Genomic DNA, 13,636 nt, shown 5'->3' on the forward strand with positions numbered 1-13,636 from the left:
AAAGTGTATTTGTCAAATTTATTTGGGCATAGCCCTATAGACTGCAAGATGGTTGGATGGACAGCCGCTTCAGAATTACCACATACCTCATTAGCATCCTCTACTTGCAGCAAAACTGTCAACCAATTATATATTCGGGTAATTCTCTATTTGTCCTTAATATTTTATAAATTGCGTGTCCTGAAGTTTAAGTGTTATAAACTTAGAACAATATTATTTCAGTTTATATTAAGCAAAATTAGCATTCTTATTTTTAGGACAAGAAATCTTTGTGCTCTATATATTGTACTTGCTATAAAACCGCCAAGCGTTGGTGATAAAAGGAGTGTTCTCAAATATAATTGAACCTGGCACTAAATTCTGTCTGGAAACATCCTTCTTAAATGCCTTTCGATCGTTTAAAATGTGTTCAATTTTTAGATTTTACTTTCCTGTTTTACAATCTGTGTTCATGACGATACAAGATATTGCATTAGCCGGCTTCTCAGATTTTTCATTCATAAAGCAATATAATTAAAATTCTTACCTTTGTGATGCAAATATTAACATACAAATATAATAAAATATTGAGAACCATGAACTCTTGTTACAATTTTTTCATTTATTTATAATTTCAATCAAAATAATTTTGTAACACTATTGAAATATTTCTTAATTTTCTAAAAATATAAAATAAAATATGTTTTTTTTCGGAAATAAGCAATGTCCATCAAAAATTTCGCTTAAATAGCATTTACTAAAATTCTCTTATAAAATAAGACAAAAATGTTTATTCTCAATCTCAGCCAAATAAAATTTCAAAAAAAAAAATGTTGCATATAACTTTATTTTGTTCTGCCATATTTTGAGAAAAATAAATGAATTGCATTTGGTGTTGGGTAAGAATAAAAAATGTGATTATTATCGTAAAAAGTGATTTTCCAATGCGACTATATATAATAAAATTAAAGAATAAATAATAAATAAAATCTAATGCTTCAACTTCAATCTATGTCCTTATGCTTTGATGCAGTAGTATGGGGATATGGATGATGTCCGTCTATCGAGGTGATGATATTGTCCCATCGATGATACGATTATCTCTCATGGCCCGTAGTAATGTTAATGGCATGGTATCTCAACATTTGAATATCATCTTAAAAATAATCTAAAAATACATTTTAAATATTAAACATTAATGATTTTTTTCTCTACACATACTACTATACATTCGTTTCCATTTTGTTTTGAAGTTTAATTTTAAGTTTATTTTAATTTAACACATTACAATGTTAGACTACTTTTTTGAAAAATTTAAAAACTAATATCGTATAGTCATATCTTATGTATATAATGAAGTCCACTAACCACTTTTGGGTGCTCCATACTTATAATTGTTACTATCTTTGCCCACATAAATGTTCACATCGGGCGTATCTTTGAGTGCACCGTCACGCACGAAAGCCTTATTGTTTAACTTGTTATACTGCATACCAACACTGCAAAAAACGGTAACAAATTACCAAAAACAAAAATCAATACGTAACTGTTACTATTATGAAATTAAAGGTTTAAAGAAACCTTGTATAAAGGTCAAGATGAGGAAACCCCAAATGAAAACATATAATTGAAGCAATACAAAACTCCTATTTATTAAATTTACATAGAAAATTTGTTTTTTAGCTTGAAATATATTAAAAAATTATAAATCGTATTTATTTTGTAGGCTTAAGGAAATGAAGCAGATGCAATTTTGGTGGGGTTTGTTGTCAAAATTTTACCATATTTCTAATACCATACCCAGCAAAAAAGCGTCGCCAAAAATATAATGAAAATGTTCTTTTTGGATCCGGAAGTGGTGCAAAATTGACGCAGAAGCGATGAATTTAACATGGGCTTGTCATAGGACGGAAGTCCTCCATTTCAACAGCCGTTGCACTGAATTTGCATCACTTCTTTAGGTGTGATCCGAATTCAATGTTTTGGATGTAAATTAAAAAATTCTGTGATATTTTGTAAAATAAATAATTTTTATAATTTTTTATAATTTTTAATGGATTCTAACGCTTCTCTGAAACGTTTGACCTCAAATATTTTCAAAAATGCACAATTTTTTCAGATTGGATTTAGAATTTTTTTCAACAAAATTTACATGATTTTTACCATTTTATGAATTCTTACTCTGTTTTTAATCTATTTGAAACAAAAAATATTAAAATTACCCATTAAAAGTATGAAAAAAGCACCTTATAAAAAATTTAATGAAAAGAACTTCCTGGGTAGTTAAAATAAAGAACATCATTGGGAGTGCATCCTCTGGAAGTGCTTTTAAATTTGTGAATTTGGAAGAACTTCCAAATTTTTTTGCTGGGTAGTTGTGCATTCGCCGGAAATCGACTTAAACACAAGAACTTGTTCTAAGTTCTCTGCTAAAATCTAAGTTCTGACCAAAAATTTCAGAGAAGTTATAAGGGTATAAGAATAAAAGCTTCTTATTAGATAGTTGGTTAACGATTGCAAATTTATAGATGAATGCGGAAGCGGAATACGAGTCTTCGCCAAAGCTCACTTTGACTGTCATTAATTTTTGCATAAATATAGTTTGATAATAGACAATAATACTGACCGATTTGTTCAATTTATGTACACATTTTTTTTTTTGATTTTTATCATAAACTACCTTATCGTATCTATTACATTTTCTGCATAGTTTGTTTTTTGTTTGTCATTAAAAATTTGTTTTTCTACTATAATACCGAAACGATTTATAGTAGTCTTTTGCCATTTAAAATCTATTAGTTTGTGAAAGAGTAAAAATCAAGGGCAACAATCGCGATAAGATTGTTCTTCCATAGTAAATATATGTGTGACTATATAGAGAATTTAGTGCAGGCAAATAATATACACTCCATTTTTATGACAGCTAAAAAAAGATTTTTAATAAGCAATGTTTATTCCAAAAATTATTAATGTAATTTTATACATTAATACTTCATTCACATTACACTTCCAAAATCCATTTTACCCAGATTTCAGATGTCATTTGCTTAAAAAAAAAGAATTTCAAATCTACTTATAGTAGATTTTAAGCCTAATATGAGTATGTATGGGCTTAAGGTATGGAGTAGAGAATTGAAATAAATTACGTTCAACAATCTTTAGATATCAGATCTCCCCCAATTCTTGCATAAAATTTGAAACGTCAGCTGCATAATATTGACGTGTATTTTTTTTAAGACATTGTGAATAGCAACGAAAATCTTTATATTGATACTGGTAGGGTTTACTATGATCGAAAAAAAAACTGCAAGAACTCCTGCTATATTTCGGCTAAAGATCTTCAAATACCCCGTGAAAGATTGCTCCATACACTGAACAACGATTTAATTGAAAAGCCCAACAAGTTATAAAGTCTACACCAGGGTTGGCCTGTCGCAAACAGTGACTTTTGCGACATACGTTTACGACGGTATAATACGTATGTCGCAAAAGTCGTAAACCTAGTGTAGAAAACCTAATTTGAAATTAAAGAAATTGTGAATATTTTTTAATTTAATTTAGTTAAGCTCCCCGATAAAAGGTATGCAAAAAATGCTTTATAAATACAATATATATTCAAAACTCTACTAGATTTACGTCTCCCATTCACAACTTCAAACTATTCTTGGTTTTCGTGGTCCATAATGTCTATCTAAGCTAATAAGCCAAAAAGTGATATTATAAAATTCTCTCTTAACAGCAATTCATTTATGTAATGTATTTATGTTTTCCTTCCTTCCAGTTTCTGCAGTAATTTGTGAAAGATTAACCATGAGCGAGTACCGACCGTCACGTTTACTGCACCATCGAGTAGTTTATAGTAGTTTTGGCTTCGAGTTTCCAATTGAAATAACTATATTCTCAAGTTTTTTAAGCTCGTTAATAATTTTACAAACATTCCTGGGAATTGAAACTTCTTCGCACGTATCATCATCTTGGATTATCATTCGCTGCCTATCTGAAGGGTCTGAAGTATTTGGAGTTTGCGACGTTTGCTACTTTTTCTACATTTACGACGTTTACAACTTTGCGACAGTCGCAAACCTTAAAAAGTTGTATACAGACCATCTCTGGTCTACACAATCATGAAGCAAACCTAAGATAGACACGAAAGGGCAAAGGAGGGAAATTTCGAATGTGTATTTTCTGATGAGAAAAATTTCGTAAACTCACAAAATAATTAGGCATTGAAAAAAAAAACGTCTTAGACTATTCAGTCCATTGTGATACCACATTGGTGAACTTCTCTCTTATCACTGAGTGCAGCCCGATTCCATGTTAAGCTCAATGACAAGGGACCTCCTTTTTATAGCCGAGTCCGAACGGCGTTCCACATTGCAGTGAAACCACTTAGAGAAGTTTTGAAACCTTCAGAAATGTCACCAGCATTACTGATATGGGATAATAAACCGCTGAAAATCTTTTTGGTGTTCGGTCGAAGCAGGAATCGAACCCACGACCTTGTGTATGCAAGGCGGGCATGCTAACCATTGCACCACGGTGGCTCCCACGTTGCCGTTGGGTTTAAAACATTTTGTTTTTACACTAAAGATTTTGGTATTGATTCCGCTCAGAAAAAGTAAAGAATTGAAATAAGGATTTAGGCCGTTTTAGAGAGCAAGGTATGGACAACCCGTTTTTTGACCAAATCAGACCACTCACGCAGAAAAGGAATATCATCACCTTCTAGAGCAAAATGTTATATTTTGATGGGGAACATGGAACATCACTATGGGGAACAAGGGACACCACAACGATCTTTCAAGGTTAAGACACCCCAAATTCGGAATATCTTTCCTTTTTTAGATCATACATTTTGTGAAGGTGACCATGTTCTTTTAAAGAGTGAAAGCCTCTTATGATCATAACATTAGGACGATGTCTAGGTTCCTTTAATCGACCGAAAAATTCCCGTTTTTCCTCCAAGATAAGAATTTAGTCATTAATACACGTTTCTAAATTCGCAGAAAAATATATATTCTTTGAGACCATAACGTTTCTTACGATGGACTCCTTTTTAACCAGTCATGGTCCATTTCATGCCCGTTTGCTCCATATAGCTTATTTTTTCAGATCCCCTATGTATATAATTGACTTACATTCGTATTGAATTCATGTCACTGGTACTGCGTTCCTTGTCCATAGATTTGACACGTAGGTATTTGTGTTTCACATCCACACCAGAGGTATATTCCTGCGAAATAAAATGAAATTGACATTCAAAATATATACGGTATGTGTTCCATCTATAGAACAGCACTGGATCCAAAATTGTATAGATTTTATTGTTCAAATACTTACATCCCTCATAACATAGGTTATTTCTAAATTATTAACAAAACTGTCGAAGAATTCCGGATACAGATGCAATATATCGAGCAGATCATCCCTATGGATTTTATGTAGATCACAGTACGTTAAGGCACGAACGTTGGCATTTGATTTGCCAATGTTGGGGTATATACAAGGATTTTCTCCAAATATATCATCCTTTCCTAAAATTGTAAAATTCTTTGTACAAAAGTTGCTTGGACTCGAGTTTAATTAAGACGATAGTCTGAATGGAAAACAAAGACTTTGCAAATTGCCAATTTATGTACATGCCATTGTTACCAGAGACAATTTAGGTACGGATAAAGCACTGCAGCTTTTTCATGTTTAAGCTGTCTGTTATAAGCATTTTTTTTTTTGTTTGCTATATCATAATTCAATGCAGCTCTAATTGTTTTTATTATTTTGGAAATTAATATTCCTCTTGAGCTTAAGAAAGAAAAAATAAATAGGTACATAAAATTTAATAAAAAAAAAGAATATATCAAACAGAAAGTTTTTTTCAAAAGCTAGAAAAATATATTAAAAACATATTAATTCAAAATATGTAGATCTGAAAAATAAAAATTGGAACATTTTTGTTAAATCAAAATAATTGAGATTATAAAAAATTTCCACATTAGATTTTTGTTTTTAATTAAAAATTTTACTAAAACTATTTTGCATCAAATATACCACCATATTTTCCTTATTCGATTTAGACAGATAATTTTTTATTTGTACATATATGTATCTAGTAATATTATAAATAAATTTCAATCATATCTAGACTAGTTACTTGATAAAGCACAACATATATTTACTTATACCACATATATATGATTCTAGAGAAAAAAATATCAACAACTACAGGAGATTCCACATGGATATTTATGGAATTATCGCTTGAAAAATAAATATATCTTTAGTAATTATTTCAATTTTATATATACATATCTAAAATATTTTAGATTTTATAAAATAATATGATTTTGTATTCCATAGTGTTTTCATAGTTTTTTTTTTTAATCTAGAAACTAAAACTCTGATTTCATCATTATGGTCATCACAAAGGACTAAATAGTCTAAGTGAGCCTGACAATAAATCGGGCTGCCACTTTAACCTAACCATCATTATAGTCATGGATGGAAATCGCAATTACTCGCCAGCGGATTTTAATAATTTACAATTCCATACAACCATGAGGAAAACTATTATTTTGAATCAGTGAAGTCTTGGAATATCATACATAGATATTCTCAATAATTCTATTAAAGCTTGAATATTTAGAAGACGCAGCGGGGGGACTTCTGAACATATACTTATTTTTGTATATTAATCAATTCCCATTCTTTGTGAATATTCGTAATATGAATGGAATTACATCGTCACCCAAAATGCAAAATGGCATACAATCATAATTTTATGGCTATTTCGAAATCCTCTAATCTGTTAATACGGCAATAGCCCAATATTTACATTGATATTATTTAAAAATTAACTGAACTGAAACCAGTAAATACGGATGAAAATTCGGTTAGGCCGAATCTTATGTACCACCCACCATGAATTGCGTACAAAATTATACATTTTTACATAATGATTAAATTTCAACCGGATCGGATGAGATTTGCTCATCCAAGAAGCTCCATAAAGCAAATCTTGGAATCGGTTTTTATGAAGACTCTATATAAATATGGACCAATTTTTGCATAGTTATTAGAAGACATATACTAGCATCACGTACCAAAGTTGTTCTTCTAAGAGGCTCCGTTAGGCAAATCTGGGGATCGGTTTAATGGGGGCTATATCTAAAAGTGGTTCGACATGACCCATTTGCAATACCGTCCGACTTTTATGCATATCAACTACTGGTTCCAAGTTTTAAGTTTGTTTCATTCGGAATCGTAGTTTTCACAGATGTGCGGACGATCATCGATTTATGGGGTATGAGCACGGTTGCCACAGCTGTTAGAATTCTACCAAAAATAGATAGGTAGTTTTTTATAGAAATAAAATTTTGACAAAATTTTCTATAGAAATAAAATTTTGACAAAATTTTCTATAGAAATAAAATTTTGACAAAATTTTCCATTGAAATAAAATTTTGAAAAAATTTTCTATAGAAATAAAATGTTGACAAAATTTTGTATAGAAATAAAATTTTGACAAAATTTTTTATGGAAGTAAACTTTTGACAAATTAGAAATAAATTTTTTACAAAATTTTCTATAGAAATAAAATTGTGACAAAATTTTCTGTAGGAATACAATTTTTCAAAATAAGAATTTTTTGTTTGGAAATTGTTTAGTAAAATTTTCTCCATATGTTGGTAGATTTCATATGACTCGAGTGGCAAACGTGGGTCTGATACTAATATTTCGATATGTTACAAACGGAATGACAAAGTTAGTATACCCCCTTCCTATGGAGGAGGGCGTAGTCTAAGAATCTGTTTTAAGTAGGGTCTGCTAATACTAAATAAATTCAATATCATGAAAATGTTGGTAACAAAATATTAATAATTTTTCACTAGTAATAATTGTATAAATTTGTTATGCCACTAATGTAATAAACTAATCATGGGAACTGCATTGAAGAAAAAAACTATTCAACGTATTTGGTTTTTCATATTTTTGATAGTTCGTATTTTTGTTCTCATTTTTATTGCAAATTAAAGGGATAATATTTAAGAGCAAACATTGCTTTTCAGGGCCACCTATCTTGCATTTTCCTGAAAACAAAAATACTTTATGACAAAAGAAGATTTTATTGTTCTAAAATTCTTTTTGTATTCACATTTCTGTGGGGGTACGTAAAACTCTTCAACCTACAATCTGGAACTCTCAATATCTTCAAAAGTTTGCTATCAAATGAGTTGCCTTTGGTTTTGCTTTTTGCATTTTATGTGACGATATTTCTATTTATTTCTATGGGTTTTTGTACATGTCGCTTGTCACCCTACTTTTATTCTCAATCACTGGCCTTCGCTCAGACATGAACATAGCGAAAAGAATCCACGATACATTTCTTATGTTGTTGTAAAAAATTTCGTTGATTTACGAAGACTTTTCTCCATTTACACACACTCATACACACTTCATAATACATGCAACAGTCCGAGTCCTGTCATAGTTCAAAGTTTTCTACACATAGTACATTTTACCCAAAATGTATCCACCTTGAAATTATATAGCGCAATATACACGTGTTTTTTCTTCACATTTGTAAAATATTTTTGTTATTTTTTTTTTTTTTTTTTGTAATTACAAAGGTAAAAAGGTAAATTGTGTACTTCGAATTTTTTTTACCATTATGGAGGAAAAAGTGTCAAAGTGAACTATATAACAACGAATTGAATTCAAATTGAGTAACGCTCATTCCTCGTAGTCGTTACTCTTGCTTGTATGACTTTGCTTTATAATTCTCAGTTTAGTTTACTTTAAATAAATTCAAGAGAAGAAAGAGAACTTGTAAATTGACCAATTTGATTTTCAACGGTAAATGTGAACTTAGTACCAGTCATACGAATTTAGTTAGAAAAAAGTAAATTTAGTTTTAGAAATTATATATTATTAATTAGAGATCATCTGACATCGTTTTTTCAACCCCTAAGGGGATAACTTTAAATGGTTTATCTAAAGCTTCTTTATAAAGTTAACCATAAACTTGTTGAAGAATTGTTTCAAAACTAGAATACTTTTCAATTGAAACTGGACACAAATTCTTGTTGGTTGAATAATTCAAAGGTCGAACGCTATTATAATTTAATCATTTTAAGAACTAGACAAATTTTGATTAGGTTTATCATTTGGTTCTAGGGAAATGAATAATGGAAATTTTTGATATCAATGATTTTATGTTGGATTGGATTTTTAACATGCTATGTTTTATTCCTGTGTATAGCTTTATAAAAACACATATGCACATAATTCACTCGCTCAATTTTACATCAAATTATCTTTGGCATTTATTTTTTTGTTTTTCATAATTTCACTCAAAGAATATTCGAGTAAGAAAGAGCAAAACTCTGTGCCAAATCATTGACCTGAATAACCAATTAATTGCAGTATTTTGTTCAAATTGTTTCTCACCGATAGTAAACAAAGTGGCTTGGTGGGAAAAAGGAACCTTTTCAATTTATCATCAATAGGGTCTAGGTTCTGTCAACGTCTTAAAAATAACAAATACTTGCTAACGATAAGAGGTAGCTAATCTAATGATTTTAGATATGGATAATTTACAATGTTTAGCTTTTTGAAAGAAAGCTTCCAAAAAGCATGCGACCTCTTAGCGGCATAATCAGCAGAAGCAGCAGCGGCAGCAAACACTCGTACTTAGGTTTTGTGATAATAATTAATGCAATAATAATTGATAATTATGAAACAAGTACCACCCATTTGTTTGGTTGCTTTTGTTCCAACAAGCTCTACTATCAAGTAGGCTATTAAGATAATATTATTAATTGAAATTTATAATTAATTAAAAGCACGTTTCCCATTATTAAGTAGTCGGTAGCTAAAAAAAATATTAAATATATATTTGATTATTAAATTGTGCTGACATTCCGACATTAGTGATGGTGATTTAGGGTGCATAAAAAATAATTGCTATAAAAAATATATATATTATTGAGTAATATTTCTAAATGTAAAATAGTTTTGATGATATAGTACAAGTTTTTTTATATAAAAAATTGATTTCGTTTCAAATATCAAGGAAATTAAAATAACAAAAAAATATTAAGACCAAAATTATAAATTTTAATTAAAGCAATAAATTAAAAAACAAATTCCGTAATTTCAGTTTTTTTTTTCTTTATCCATACCTAAATTATCCTAAATTAGCTGCTTATATTCCCGCTATGGCAATACAAAATTTTTGGTGGTGGAAGTTGTAGGTCACAAATTTATCGATATCAAAACAAAAGCTGTATTTTGACTGAAATACTAATACGGCACAGTGAAAGCTAAAGTTGAATGCCTATGAGGAAAGTTGGACATGTTTTTTTTAAAGGAAATGTTTCTGCTTTTGCCATTGTTTTGAAAAAAAAAACATAATTAATTAAAATTTATATATTTTTATTTGCAAAATATAACATTGCTCATTTTTCTAAATTCAAATTTTACTAAATATTTAAAAATTTTTTTTTGAATTGTATAGAGCTTAAGAAGCCTATTAAAAAAGTTCTTAAAATTTGATGTGGTTTCTCAATTGGATCACTGCAAACATGTTTCAAGTGAATAATATTTTGGAACTGTAACATGTTTTTCACTCTTCATAAGAAGTGGGGAAAAATTATATAAATCATTCATGGATGTGAAAGAACGTCCTTTTGTTTGCTGGGGAAAAAACGTTATCGTTTCTACTTGCAGCATTATTGTGAAAACATAATTATGAATTATTGTCCTAAATATTTCAACTATTTACTATCATAAAATGTTGTAATAGGGTGAGGTTTCGTAGGAGTTTAATATTTGAGTGATTGCAGCACTAATACGTTTAGAACGGATAAGTCGAATGTAATCGTTTGGAACTTTATCTATGTATGTCTGTACTCTGTTACATTATTATACGGACGGACAGGTTCCATACTCGACTCGAGAAAACATCAAACTAAGTTCGTCACAATGGCACATCTATATAACAATAAAACAATTCCAGACAATGTACGATATTTTTCTTACGATTAAATTCAATTTATGTTTAATTGATTAAATTTGGGAAAATGTTCTTGATATAGGGAACATTTCCAAAAATACGAATTTAGCACAGTGTACTCTGTTTATAATAGTTCAGTCAATTGAAAGTTTTCTTTTCGACATCGACAAATCTGCATATAAAGCACGAATTTGTTGTTGTAAAATAAAACTTTACATGTATATGCATATCGAAATTTTTAATCACTACAACTTTATTCACCACTAAGACAATTATTGAATTCCTAAAATACAATGGTAAAGTATTAGAGCGCAAAATTAATTACATACAAATGTCCTCTCTTTCCAAAAAAAGAATCACATTTGCTATGTGTAGCCAGTTTGCGTTCTGCGTAATCCCTGAACATAAAATTGTCTATCGAATTAGCACGTTAGCATTATAAATCCTTTTGGTTACACACAATTGATTGAATGGAAAAAGTAACAATTTTCAATCAGCAACGAATATAAGGCAAAATAAATACAGCAAATAATCTATTAAAATTTGTAATTATAAAAGCAATTAAATAAGCACTTTTTAGAGAATTTTGCTTTTTATGTAATAGTTTGATTTTATTTTAAGCACGGCCCAACAGAATTGGCCTTTCAATCACAATAATAAGTATAAAGTAACTATAAGTAGCCTATATCGCTAATTTATGTTTTAATAAAATATCAGAAATCGATGTACATTTTTTGTCAGTGGAAAAAATGTTTGAAAATGGAATTTTATAAAATTTTGTAGCAATTTAGAAAATTTTTTGTGCAGGACACCAATGAAATAGAAATGGCTTTGAAAACGCCACAGCCTTCACAAATAAAAGAGATTATTGAAAACTTAAAGTTTTTCTATGAAAAACCCCAACAGTTTTGACTTTACGAACGGACTCCAACATATAGATCGGCCAACAACATATGTGACACGGGATGTTGTCAATAGACAGAACCTCAAGATAAATTGTGATTTTTTTTTTATAATACAAACAATTCGTAGATTTGAATTATTATTTATGTTGGGATTTAATATTAAACAAAATATTTTCTGGATGCATGATGGCAACTTTAAAATATGACCATGTACTTGAAAGGGATCAAAATACATAACTCATGTACAAAAATAGTGGATTATGATAATCTATTTCCAAGAAGGCTTTTATGTTCTAAATAAAAACCGTAATTCTTAAGGAATTTTGGCGAAAAATTTACGTTGAATTCGTCTATGCTTTATTATCTTAGAATGTTCAAGTTATCGACGACAAAGCCATGAAAATTGTAGATTTGAAATTAATTTGTTTTACATTGGAACCAATGTTATCAATGTAGTCTTGGATCTACAATTGTATGCAAAATTTCGAGAGATAATTTCTTGCAGTCATACTTTAGATATTGTATTGAAAATTATAAATACTACACTAGTACTAGCGCCCTTCAGTAGTGCCTCTCTTTTTTTTAATGACATTCTAAATATACTAGCTGCTGGAGGGCTCTGTTTACTGAAATTACTTACCCAATATAACTATGGTTGTATTATCTCGTTGAATCTCAATTGATCCTCGAGCTATAAAAAATAATGATGTCAAAACATCGCCCTTGTGTACCAAGACATCTCCGGGCGGTGCATGTGTAGTTTTAAATTTCAACGAGAGGGCTCTAAAAATGAACACACACATAGATAAATATTGCTCTAGAAAATATATATTGAACACAAAATTGAATAAAAAAAATTGATGATCAGACCTCAAACAACCCGGACTAGCTCCCGTAAAGGCTGGACAATTTTGCAAAAGTTTACGATTCAAATGTAAACATATATCGGCCTGTAGGCATTCGGGAAATCCTTTTAGCACCGAATTCATATCGATGCCATTCGTATAAGTCCAGGCATGTTGGAAATACTCTTCTAAGCGTTGACGCAAGGGATTCGGTATCTTTCGGGTAGGAGAGAACAAAAAACCAAAAAAGAAAGAGCGCACAAAAAGTATCACCCATTGTTATTTTACTGTAAGCGGCAAAATAGGATCTTTTTGTGTGATTTACCTGATGGAATCTTATAAACTCTCTAACTCTTAACATTTGTGTATGATAACGAGCTGTACCCGAATACAATCTTTGTATAATAGCAGAGACGTTACCGAATATACTAGCATACATTAAGGCTGAAATTATATTCGAACATGAATACAGTAGTGTTGCATGATGGATTATTGATCACAAACGTGAAACAGGAAGTAAACTTACAGCCCACCAACATCACACAAATGGTGAAAATCTTTTCTGCATCAGTATTGGGAGCCACATTGCCGAAACCCACCGAGGTCAACGAGGTGAATGTAAAATATAAAGCGGTTATATAACGGGACTGTAAACAGAGCATGCAGACAGAGGGAGAGACAGAGAGATAGGAAGAGAGAACGATGGCCATTGTTAGCCTCAAATTAGTTTTCTTGGTTACTGTTGTGTGGTGAATGCAATTGTGTTGTGTGCGTATTTATGTGTGTTTGCCTATGTGTATCTCTAAGTGTTTGTTTACATATGTATGTGTGATTTTGTGTTTCTCTCTAGCTTTTCAGTTGTTTGCTTTTACATTTAGAATGAGGATTTTCATGTG

General features: G+C 30.3%; 1 protein-coding gene across 2 annotated transcripts in view; it reads right to left on the minus strand.

The window, feature by feature from the left end:
- Positions 1-574: 574 nt before the first annotated feature.
- The window catches only part of sei (potassium voltage-gated channel seizure), a 34,924-nt gene continuing 21,862 nt past the window's right edge, over positions 575-13,636 (minus strand). For both annotated transcript variants that reach the window (XM_075308766.1, XM_075308767.1), the window contains 8 exons: positions 13,267-13,387; positions 13,066-13,184; positions 12,766-12,956; positions 12,536-12,678; positions 5,320-5,513; positions 5,118-5,212; positions 1,348-1,478; positions 575-1,147 (listed from right to left, as the gene is read on the minus strand). In XM_075308766.1, coding sequence (XP_075164881.1) covers positions 1,137-1,147; positions 1,348-1,478; positions 5,118-5,212; positions 5,320-5,513; positions 12,536-12,678; positions 12,766-12,956; positions 13,066-13,184; positions 13,267-13,387 — 1,005 coding nt within the window. In that variant the 3' untranslated portion in view covers positions 575-1,136. The remainder of the gene's footprint in view (positions 1,148-1,347; positions 1,479-5,117; positions 5,213-5,319; positions 5,514-12,535; positions 12,679-12,765; positions 12,957-13,065; positions 13,185-13,266; positions 13,388-13,636) is intronic.

Source organism: Haematobia irritans, chromosome 5, assembly GCF_050003625.1.
Source record: "Haematobia irritans isolate KBUSLIRL chromosome 5, ASM5000362v1, whole genome shotgun sequence".
Lineage (NCBI taxonomy): Eukaryota > Metazoa > Arthropoda > Insecta > Diptera > Muscidae > Haematobia > Haematobia irritans.